The sequence below is a fragment of the Crocodylus porosus genome, unplaced genomic scaffold (genome assembly GCF_001723895.1).
Source record: "Crocodylus porosus isolate Cpor-Errol unplaced genomic scaffold, CroPor_comp1, whole genome shotgun sequence".
Lineage (NCBI taxonomy): Eukaryota > Metazoa > Chordata > Crocodylia > Crocodylidae > Crocodylus > Crocodylus porosus.
The window spans coordinates 139803912-139815875 of record NW_017728931.1 but is presented as its reverse complement, the minus strand read 5'-3'; the positions used below and the strand labels follow the sequence as shown (position 1 = coordinate 139815875).

Below are 11964 nucleotides of genomic sequence, written 5' to 3'. Positions count from 1 at the left end.
GCCTGGTTTTGGGGCCTTCCCCTCCCCTGTCACAGCGAGTGCTTCCTGGCTTCCTGGTCGAAGGATGCTCATTATACTGTACTTCGGCATCCGAGTTCGGTGCCATGGAAGCAGCCCCTGGCTCTGCAGGTGGCTTGGTGCTGTTTACAGGACACCTGTCAGCTATTTTGGCTCCTCGTCCTTTCTGCCTCCTAATTATAAAATTGTGGCGCGTGCCGGCACTAGGGCCTTTTTTTTTTTTTTTTGCCCTTTTTTTTTTTTGTACACAAAATGTCAAATTGCAGAAATTAAAAATGTAAATGATGGTGTCTAATTAACCAGTTGACAGTGGAGCACAGCTGCAAGTGACAGTGACTGATTACCTTCTGCAAACCTTGTCCTCCAAGACCTGCCGTGCCCGGGGGGAGGAAGGACATGGGGAAAGAAAGCAACTTCCTTAAAGAAACACAGGTTGGCAGGCAAAGCCCTGTGCAGTGGTAACCACCCCGGGACTCCCCGGTCCAGTCGTGGACCCCGGAGGGATGCAAGCAGGCTTTCCTCACCGTGCCTAGGCTGCGTGCACTGAAGCACTGGAGCAGCCTTGGGCTGCTGTGTGTGCCCCGGGCCGGTCTGGCACCTGGGGGAGATGTGGGGAGGATGGGGTGGGCGAGTAGTGATAGGGGACCTGGGGCAGAGAGGTGGTTGAGGTGGGAGGGCTGCCGGGGCTTCGAGTGCGTGTCCGCGGGGGGAGGATGAGAGGGTGGGAGTCTGCGAATGGCGACACGGGCGTGCTGCGGGTTGTGAGTGTGCCTGTCAGGGTGATTGTGTTCACGGGCATGCTAATGGAAGCGGCACACTGGGGATTGTGCGAGGGTGCGGGTGTGAGCCATCTGTGTGGGGGCAGGCGGCAGGCATCCCCGCGGTGGGTGAAGTGGACGTGGCACTGGCATGAGGAGTTGCATGTTGCATTGGCAGCTACCTGGGCGAATGGGCGGCGTGGCCATGATGAGAAGACCCAGCCCCTTCCTCAGCGGGGCCCTGGGCCCCACCATCCTCACACCAGTGCCCCAAGTGCAAATGTCCTATGAACGTGGTTCGGTCGCTAGAGCTGGTATGTCTGCAGCAGGGGGCTGCTTGGGCTTGGTGAGAGCTTGAGCCTTTCTCTGATGCCTGCTTTGCACAGGTTGAGGGGGCAGAGCAGATGGGGCACCTTACAGAAAACACAGCCCTGCTCCAGGCTCGTGTTGAGGGACCATTTGACTCCAGAAGCTTTTGCTTTTGGCTTGGCAGCTCTCATTTGCCCAGCGCAAGGCATGAGGAAGGTCTAGCTAGTGCGAGGCAGCTCTTGCAGACCTGGCAGCAGGGAGCACACTGAAGTGAGGGGCAGGGCACGGTCATCCTTGGGCAGGGAAAGGTGCAAGGGAGATACCACTAGGTTGTGGCTGGCAACCTCTGCTTGGCTGGCTAGCGTGTGCTTATCCAGCCATGCCAGGGCCGCCTTTGGTGCTCTGTTGGGCTTCACTGGGGAGCGTGTAGGTGACTGTGAAAGCTCTGGAGGATCTGCCCGTGACACCCAGCATTTTGGGGAGCTAGGGGGTGGCCTATCTTCTTGGGCAAGCAGTGAAAGGCTAACTTAGAGCACCATGTGCCAGCTTCAGTCCTTTGGCTGAATGGATAGGGGCCAAGACTAGGAGCTAAGAGGTCGGGGTGCTTTTCCTAGGTCCTTCTTTCTCCACCAGCAAATGCTGTGCCTCTCTCTCCCCCAGGTACTACTCAGACATTGCCAAGATGCCGGCGATCAGCGACCAGGACATGAACGCTTACTTGGCTGAGCAGTCCCGCATGCACATGAACGAGTTCAACACCATGAGCGCGCTCTCTGAGATTTACTCCTACGTGGGCAAGTACAGCGAGGAGGTGAGATGCCAGGAGGCAAGGAGCATTGCTGGATGGTCTGGGGTCATAGGCCGCCTACCAAGACACCCACCAGCCCTGGGCACTTTCCTCTCAAATGTAGGGCTGGTGGTTTTAGGATGCCTGGGGACAGGCAGAGCGTGAATGAGGCTGTGCTGGCCTCCCCCACACCCTACAGCCTGATTTCCTGTTCTTTCCCCTTCCGACTGATCCCTTGAGGACCATCAAGGTGGAGTTGGGCCCTGATTGTTTCCCTCCTGTCCTTTATAGACCCCAGGACGGGGTGCTCCATTCATCTCTGCTGGGAGAGTGCATCTAATGGGGCCAGCGTCCCTTTGGAGGACGGGGTACAGAGACAAGGGGCCGCTGGTTGCAGCTCTGACAGCGGAGCTCCCCAAGCATGCACGGGTCCTGGTTTTGGTGATTTGGGCCAGGGCGGTTGGCCGGGTCGGGGCTGGCGAGGGCTCCCCACGCTGCTGCATCTTGCGAGCTGCACCAGGCAAGCAGAAAATTGTGCGATCTAATTAAAGCTGGCTGACTTCACTGCTGGGGCGCACTGACCAGCCTTCCCTGAACTGACACTTGGCAGCTGCCAGCATGCCGGCCGAAGATTAGCAGAAGCAGACCAGGGAGATAGGACCTATTCCCCAGGGGCAGACAAGGACAGGACAGGTGCGGGGGGGGCTCTCGCCTTGTCCGTGAAGCTGGTGTTTGACAGAGACAAATTGCCCTGGCTGCAGCGGCCCCCCCGCACCCCCTGAAAGTCTGCTTGTGCCTCTCGTACAGCACCCCAGCTCTTCCCATGCAAGGCGGTGCAGTGCTCAATACCTGCAGCCTGTCTCACGCAGTTTGGTCCTTCAGGTCCATATGGCCCAATGCTGCTTTTGCCAGACAGAGCCGGTTGTCATTGCACAGCTCACTCCCCAACACCCACCACATTCCCTTAGGATGGTGGGAGTAAATCCCATTGGAAAGGCTCACTGCCTCTTAGGAGGGGCACCGGGATCCCTTCCTCTCCCGCACGAGGGAAGGGCGGGGAAGGGCTAGCAGGAAAAGTCTTTGCAAAGCACCATCCTCATTGCAGGAATGCCATGCAGGGCCTATATAATGCTCTTGTCAAGGCCTAATGCTGCTCCATTAAAGACCCTGCTTGGCATCTCCTGGAGGAAGTGCCTCTTGTAGCCAAGGCGCGTGCGGTGCAGGTTTATATTTGCAGCTTTGCAAAGGAGCCTGCACACCACTGAACTCCAAGGCGGGCTGGCTGCACAGGAGTGAATTTGGCCCGACAGAAAGAAATACCCAGCTCAGTTTCACCTTGTGTAGCACCTTGTGGCAGGGCACACTCGGATGTCGTTTTAATCAGATGATAGTAAGCATTGCTGTGCAGATTACTAAAAGTCTCACCGCAATGCCTACTGTGATCTCTAACATGCACGGATTACTGATCGTTGGTCCCAGCCCCAGCACCACCTTGGAGTCTTGAACTGGTTCCAGTATGGTGCCGAGTCTGGGACTAACAACCCGCTGACTGTGGGTCGCAGCCCCAGCACTGGAGCCCCTTCAGTAAGGAGAAGAAGCAGCAGCAGGCCCCAGGCTGGGTGATCCCATTGGGGGTCTTTGATTATAAAGTGCAGAGGGGCTAGGAGAGCTGCAGGAATCAGCCCCTCTGCTTGCTATTGTCATTTCCAAATTGAATGGACATCTCAGAGGACCACAGATTCCTTCAATTATCTCCGTGGAGCCATCCAACAATAGCTGATAGCAATCCCGACTGGGTGGAAAGTGGGAACTGGGAGCGGTGCATTCTGGGATGCTGGAGGACTGCATATTGCTCATTTTACATCCATGGAGAAGGCGAGACAGGTAGCACAGCCCAGGGTTCAACTTCACCTGAAGTGGCATGACCTTCAGACGCGCAGAGGGCACTTAGCACGAGTTAATGAGCTTTAATGCGCAGACACTTGTGTTGTAAGTGCCCTTAGTCTAGTCTGAGTGCAACCAGCCTGCGACTTCATCCACAGGGGCTTAAAAAGCAGAGCTCAGATTTCAGCTCCACAGGCCGGGGTTTGTAGCTACCTTAAAAGCAAACCCTGGCTCAGCAGGCACCCCGGGCTTGTGCCCAGACAGAGCTCAGCCCTTCTCTCTGTCTCTGGCTGGGAAGAGAGGTGTCTCTAGAGCTGCAGTGGTTCAAGAGTAACAGGAAGGGTGATGCAAGGAGCATTTCATTTGGCTGGCCCTTTGCTGGAGGCACAATGCCAAGACCCCCATCTGTGTGACAGGCAGGCCTGCAGCTCCCCTGACAGCTTGGGAAGAGATTACAGGAAAACCCTAGCGTCTTGGCCAATACTCCCCCCTCCACCAAGCTGGTCCTAACAGAGCAGGCGGTGACAGAGATACTGCTGAGCTCTGCCATCTGTCCACTGCCTGCTCTCCTCCCGCACCACTTTGCTAGCTGCTTTTGCGAGACCACAAGCTAAGCAAAGGAAAAGTCCCTTCTCCCCCCCAAGAGGTTGGCCCTCCACTGGGGTGTCGGGGCTACTGGGCAGGGATAAAGCCCTCTCTTCTCTCTGTTCCTCCCCTTCGGCAGATCCTCGGAGCCCTCGATCAAGACGACCAGGCTGGGAAACAGAAACTCGCCTACAAACTTGAACAAGTCATAACCCTCATGAGCATAGACAGCTGAGAACTGTCCTGCCAGGGAACCCCTGGGAGGGATAAACCAAGCCGTGCCTCAGTCAAGATCATCCTCTTTACCAAGTGCAAGTTTTGATTGGGCTGTAAGCAGAGTCAACCGATCAGCTCTCTTTCTCTCTCTCTCTCTAAACCTATGGACAAAGCCACAAGGCCTTGGGATTTGAGGGACGTGGTGGCGTTGGAGGGATCTCATCTCTGGGGGCACCGAGACATTCAGGTGAAGCTCTCTTGTTCACAGCTTCCCCTTGCCCAAAAAGTACCATCATATCATCCGTATCCAGACGGAAACCTGGAAGGCTGCCTCTGCCGCGCTGCTTGAACTGAGCTCCCAGGTCCGTGAGCCGGGGGCGGACGTGGAAACAAACTCAGTATTATTGGAGTCTCGTCTCCTGGGATGGGGCCTGCCTCCGGGGATCCCGGCAGGGCAGGATCACACAGGGACCTCCTCCAGCAGAGCCGTTACAGCTCCATCTCCCGATATCAGTCCTACGGGGAAGGATTTGAGGCCTCCTGGGAACGCGACAGGGACCTGGGTCAACGCGGAGCGGCACGGGGGACTCTAACTCTCCGGGTGAATAGCAATGCCTGGAGGGGTGGGGGAGGGAGAGACCGCCCCTTGCCCCCCACTTTAACTTTTCAGAGTTTTATTATTATTTTTAAAACAGCCCCGTGTCCCCCTCGGTCTTTCCTTGTGTTTCCTGTTGACCGTAAAACTGCGATGAAACGCTCTCTGCCTAATTGCGCTAAGCCGATGTTCCCCATCCCCTCCGGATGGCTCACGGCGCAGCGCAGCCCATTTCCACTACAACCCCAGAAAGGAAAAGCCTCCAGGCACATGCCGAGCTAGAAAGGAGGAACCGGCTGCAAAACACCAAGCTGGCCTGGGAAACATATCGCTTTTGCTAGAGGAAAGGTTTTCTGAGCCAGGACAAATATTTTTCTTGGCTTTTTGGGGGGAGGGGGTGTGTGGTTTCCTGGTTGAAATCTCCACAGGACTTTGCATTGTTTTGTGCAAAATATGAGGAGACTGGGGATGAAAGGGAACGATTTCCCCTTGGGCTGCTCCCGGGAGGATGTGACCTCATGCCGACCCAGCCTTTTGTAAAACCACGGTGGGACTTCCCATTTTTTTTGAATGCCCACAAATGATTGTGACTGTTTCTGGCGGCACTAGGCCACCCTCTCTCCATCCTGACCCATTCCCATCCTGTCCTCTCATCCCAAACCCGCCACCAACAGGGTCATTTTTAAAGCACAGTGGGTGCCTCAGAAGCATTTCCCGTCCCCTACATCCCTTCACCGTTATTTCGGCACAGAGATGGATGGGAGACGGCATTTACTCCCCTGGCCCTCAGCTCCTCCACAACAGCTGCCTCTCTGAGGACCGAGCTACTTCCTACCTAACCAAGCAGGAGAGTCTCCTCCTTCTCCCCTTTCTTTTTTTCCCTCCCGTACAACCGCAGACCGCTTACTTCAATACCATTTGGGGTTTGCCATCAACAAGGCGCCGACCCCAGAGCACAAGAACCAAACCAGAGAACCTCGAATTTGGCACAAAACGGAGCGAGGCTGGAAGCAGGAGCTGAATGTGCATCTGTCACCTCGAGAAGCAAATAGCGCTCACTAAGACCACGCGTGGGAATGGACGGGAGCCGTACGGGAAGACAACCTCTCCCCTCGGCCCACCTCTCGCCATCCTCGGAGAAGCAGCCTAGCTGCACTTTGGAGGGCAGAGGGGAAAGGGAGGTCTGTGGGCTGCGAGGGGTGTCCTTGATGATGGAGTGGTCATATCTGGTCCTAGTCATGCTATCGATACATACCTCTGCGTGACCACCTATCGCTAGTGGATTTACGGGAGTACGGAGCAGGAGAAAGTTTGTTCTCGAGCTGATCGCCTGCAGCCAAGCAATCGAGCCCACGGGCAGTTCTTGCCGCGGCGGTTGAAGGAACGATGAGCAGACAGGCGTAGGGAGACGGTCGCGAGGTTCGCACCCGGCCGGCAGAGCGTAAGGGACACGTCTTGGTTTTTAAACCCCAGATCTTTCTGTATTGTTTTGGCGTGGGCGTGCGTGTGTCCTTTCCTTTCCTTTTGCTTGCTTTGTTGGGTTGGCCGGCTGAGCGCCGCATCAGGCCCCTTCGAGGTGGCTCCGCGCACCCGAGAGGACCGGGCGTCAGGGCCGATTGGGTGTGGGTTGGTGTCATGGTTTTAACACTTCATTTGGTAACGTCAGAGTGTGTCCCAGATCAGACCATCACAGCTGGGGAAGTGGAATGGAAAAGTGCCACGAAAGCCAGTGCTAAGAAAACAAATGAACAAAACCCAAGAACAGTTAAGTTTGCTTTTTAGTTTCTTTGGGGGTTTTTTTGTTTTTAAAGACGTAAACCATGAAAGTTAAAAAAAAATAATGGAAGAAACCAAAGGTTTTGACAAACAAAGTGCCACAAATGAGAATTATGGGCCCTCTTCTCATAATTTTCATTCAGCGGGATGGTGGGATCTAAGGACAAAAAACCCCAGACTGGCTCAGAGGGGAAATCAGTGGCGGGCAGCTCGTGGGGCTGCCGGGGATGGGTTTTGTTTGCACATGAGAAGGGGGCGAGGGGCGTTGCACGGGAGGATTTCAGAGGAAACGTGTGTGATTTTGCACAGCTAGAGAGGGGAAGAAGCACCACAGGGGAAATCTGAGACTCAGCCTAGTTCAGTTTAGAGCTGTTGGGGGCGGGGGTGTTATTTTAATTTTCATTTGCTGGGACAGCGTTGTTCAACGCTCCCTCCCTCCATCTCCCCCACCCCTAGCAGACGACTTGAAAACCTCAGAGCGAAGAAAAGTTTTAGCAGAAACGGGGGATTGTGAACATCCTCATCCCCTTCTCTCCCATCCATTCCCTCGCTCCACTCTGCCTCCTCATCTTCCCCCACTTCGGATTTTCAGCAAATCTCTCTTTTCATTCGGCTTTATTTTTATACCTCAGCTTCTTCTGCTTTTGTTTTGGCCTTGACAACACGCTGGCATTGTGAAGTGAATGTGTGGGTTCTCCCCTCCATTGCTTCGCCCTCACTTTGCCACCCCTTGCCCCCCACAGGCCTCCGAGATGGCTTGCTCCCTGCCCTGACTTAAGTGAATTCAATTTTTTAAGTGCATGTGAAATACAATGAAGAACAGAGGCACAAACAGAAGGAAGAAGGTGCCTCGCGACTGCCGAGATGCGGTCTTTTCCTCCTTCCTTTGCCTTTCTTTTCCTTTCCCTCCCTCTTGTACCTTTGCCTGTGGACATCCCACCAGAGTTGGCCCATCATACTCTGGCGTCAAGCTATCCAGAGAGGGCTTGTTTCAAAGCCCATTGAGGGCAACGAGCAGCTTCCCCTTCCCAGCACTCCTAGATGACATGGTTTTATGGAGTAGGCTTGACTGTTGGCGTTTATGGCACCATCACCAATGGGGTGGTCTGGACGAAGGGGTCTCTGATAGATGTGAGACCAAACCCTTTCACCGGGCCTTTGGGTATAGCTAAAAGTTATGTCTTCACCATAGAGCGAGCCCCACGTGTCTGCACCTGGTTTACCTGGCAGGGCTTGGGCAGCCGCATTGCAAAGCACACCTAAGCTACATGTGCTGCCCTAAGGTGAGCCACTTTAGGATTTCTTTTCGGTAAATGGTGGGAGACCGTATCTGTCCTTCTGGGCAATGGATGGAGCGGTGAAAAGACAGTGGAGGTCCACCAGCACTGGGGCTGAAGCCACCCTCCTCTTCCTCCACTGTAGATGTATCGAACCCTCCCAGTGCACCGCTGAAAGGAGCCACACCCGTGATCACCAGCTGAGGATCTTGCCCACTGTGATTATCTCTTCACATCCCGCTCACCTCGGTGCCTCCAGGGAAGAGCTAGGCCTTGTGGAGTAGTTTGCCCAGGGCCGTGCTGGAAATGCAAATTCATACAGGAGCTGGGAGTGGCTCTCAGTGAGGACTGGGCCGTTGGTCTGAGGAAGGGGAAGGGAACAGTCTTGTACCGCGAGAGGCCCGGACAAGCAGGTGGGACCCATATGGCTCGTCCTCATTTGATCTTCTCGGGTGGTTTCTCTGCTCAGCTGTGGAGAAGAGGAGCAGCCCTGGGCTTTGTGCCAGACTGAGGCTGAATTTTGCCATTCAAAAAGTGTAAATGGGGAAGACCACTGGCTGCATTTTAACTAAATGTACCCCTGATTGTTTGACCAATGTAGAAATGATTGGTGCCGAGCCAATGATTGGGGCCTTCATTGCCTGGTGACTTCAGATAAAAAAGGGGAGCTGGATTCAAAAAGCCATTCAGGCCTCTGCACGCCCATTGATTTCAGTGAGAATATAGGCACCTAGATAACGTCTCAAAGGTGCGACTGGCCAACAGGACGAGATTGGGCTCAGGGCTTGGGTATCCGGGTAGGCAGGATCCTTTGGGTAGATGTGATATTTTTTATTAGACCAACTAAATAGTTGGACAGAAGTCCTTTGCAAGCTTCGGGACACAAACGCCCTTCTTCAGGCATTGGGTGAAATTTAATAGCCACTGCTATACAGAAGGTCAAGTAGATGATCCGGCGGTCCCTTCTGGACCCAAGTGAAGGGACCCAACCTACAAGCTGGTCAAAATAGTGGGGATGGTAGGAGATGAGGGGATGGAGGAGTTAGCGGGGGTGACATTTGAATAGAAGGTTAAGGGGAAAATTGCAAATGCATCCATAGTTAAAAGAAAGGAAGTTTCCTGAGTGTCATGTCAGGCCACCTAAGGGTTACTAGCTGCTGTCTATGCAACTGTGTCAGGATCCCTTTGATTTTTATCAGATCAGCATTTTACAGTCTCCAGAGCTTCCTCAGAGCTGTAGTATGGGCGAGCAGGAGTCAAGCTGTGCCTGCTCGGACGGTATCCGCAGATCACCCGTAGGACGGCCCTGCTGTCGCTGAGGCCTGGCTGGGGTGAATCCAGCCTAACCCCTGCTCTCCTTGTTCGTGTGCGTCTGAAGCAGCCAGGCAGGTGGCTTTCTACATAAATGTGCGTGCATCCCCCAGCAGCCCCTCTGATTTGACAGGTGTTTTGCACAGACAGAGAGAAAAGTACCACGTGTCCCAGCCCCTCAGTTGGCATAAACCTGCCGCTGGTAGCTCTGTTGAAACCTGCGGCGCTACATGAGTCTGCGTTGCTGCAAACCAAGCGAGTCCCGCAGCGACCTTGAGGTTGGGGCCCAAATCTCCAAGCTGCTTATGTGCCCAAACCTCACTGATCTCAATGGGGCGAGGCACCTATATACCATCACGGGCCCTACTCTAATGGCCAGACTCTATTACCCCTAGTAGGGGCCTAGGTGGACTTGGCATCTAAGTGGTATTCGAGTCCACCGTGTACAGCCATCAACGCACCGGTTTGTACAATGCTCATCTCAGCCTTAAGTCCACGTCACCGAAAGCTGCCAGGACGAGGAGGCCAAGGCACCCGCCTTTTGCAGGAACTGATATTTAGGGTCCTGAACGAGTTAGAAGAGGATCACTCTTGGGCACCTGGATTCATTTAGTCCCTAATAGGTGGAGTAGGATCAGGCCCTGCACTCTTATTTGGAGGACGTGAGAGAAAGCAGCAGTGCCATTACTTATCTGAGCTAAGGACCATTTGCCTGTTATTCCTCCTTTTTTAAATAAATGGATCGGCTCTCTCGGAAGCAGAGCTGCCATCGGGCACGTTGCCATGGTCCTCTCCCCAGCAATGCAGGACAAAATGCTGAATATGGCCCCCAAGCACCACTGCTACAAGGGAAATATCCTTGGAGACGGAGCAAAAAGTGGGGGGGGGACAAGAAAGTGCCACAGCTTTGGCCCTAGGTGCCACGAATGCCATTCTCCGGGGGCTCAGCTTCCCCTCATTTCTTCAGCACTGGCTTTTCCAGCTTCACCGTGGCAGCAGCTCGGGGGGTACAGCAGAGATCCCCATGCCAGGAGCCCTCATGATCGATGGGTGACCTCGGGCAATCCTGTAATGGTTCCGTGCCTCAGTTTCCCCATCTGAGAGGAGGCCACAAGGGTTAACCGTTGTCTGTAGAGTCCTTTGAAAATGCAAAGTGCCGCGTATTATTGTTCGTGTAGTGATTGGGGTCAACCTAGGTGTGACCTCTCAGCCACTGTTTTTTGGGGGGGGGGCCCAGGGAGGGCATCAGAGAGGCATTAACTTGTGGAACAATGTCACAAAAATGGTTTAAAAGCAGGGCGGGGGGGAAAAAACACCCAGAAAATCTTACCAAAAAAAAAAAAAAAAGAGGAAAAAACAGAAGATAAAGCTGCTTACAGTTATTGGAGGGTCACGAGCGCAACCTTCCTTGTCGGCGTCTGTTCCTTGGCTTTTTCTGTTAATCTGTTTGGAAAAAAATAACGAAGGGGGAGTTTACCTCAAGGATTTGTTTCTGGGGAAACAAATCACCTGCAAGAGATTTCACCCAGCAGCCAAAGGCTGGGGAACGAGGCTGTGAGTCTGCCATAAGGTACCTGTATAGGAGCTTGCTAGCATTTTTCTGCCTTTTGCCTTCTAGGATAATATTTGTGCAGGGGGTTGTCAGCCTTCAGTTGCTGCCAGGGAGTCTATTGGGGGTCACAGCCCCTCTGCACCGTCAGCATTTGATATCTAGCCTCTTAGCTGGGCTTGTTCTCCAGATGCGTTGCAAGTAAGGGGGGGAGAACCGAGCGTCTCATTGGGAGGGTGCGGAAAGGGGCCCGTGCTGGAGGCACATCACACGCTTGGGGCCAGACTGCCTCTGCCCCAGCTGATGTAAAGCAGCTGGTGGAGGTGGAATCCAGTGGCTCTTGCAGTATCCGGGGGCTCTCCAGCCCAGAGCTGCCCGTGGATCTGCTCCAGAGAACTACACCACACGGGGTGCATCTACACATTCATTAATGTGCCGTGATTACTGCGCATTAAATTTAGTATTTAGATAACCAGGTGCTAAATCAATGCTCAGTAATGGGTGCTACTGCACAGCAGCGCTGGCACGTGGGTTTTTACAGACACTAACTGCGCCGTCGCCTAATACTACTGCGCAGTAGTGTATCAGCACAGGTTTTGCCCAGCACGCAGTGGTATTAGACTACTGCACATTTTGCATCGTATGTAGATGCACCCACTGACATCCTCGTCCTTGCTCTGGACTCCAACAACTCCTTGTCAAAACCCAGCCCTCTGAAACGCTGCTTGCTCTGCATTCAAGGGGCAGTGGTGGCCTTAGGGGAGGGCAAACTGGACAACTGCCCAGGGTCCCACACTTTAGAGGCCTCAACATTTTGCAACAAATGTCCGACTTGCTTATAGATCATCAAAATTAAGCCCCGAAAGGGCCACAAAAACCTCTTTTGCTTTAGGGGGCCC

At 54.0% G+C, this 11964-nt stretch overlaps 1 protein-coding gene across 1 annotated transcript in view; it reads left to right on the top strand.

Moving 5' to 3' along the window:
- PLXNA4 (plexin A4) overlaps positions 1-10967 on the top strand; it is a 506929-nt gene extending 495962 nt beyond the window's left edge. Inside the window, exons 30-31 of the mRNA XM_019543765.1 lie at positions 1746-1896; positions 4481-10967. Of these exons, the coding sequence (XP_019399310.1) occupies positions 1746-1896; positions 4481-4576 (247 nt within the window). The 3' untranslated portion in view covers positions 4577-10967. The remainder of the gene's footprint in view (positions 1-1745; positions 1897-4480) is intronic.
- The last annotated feature ends 997 nt before the right edge of the window (positions 10968-11964 follow it).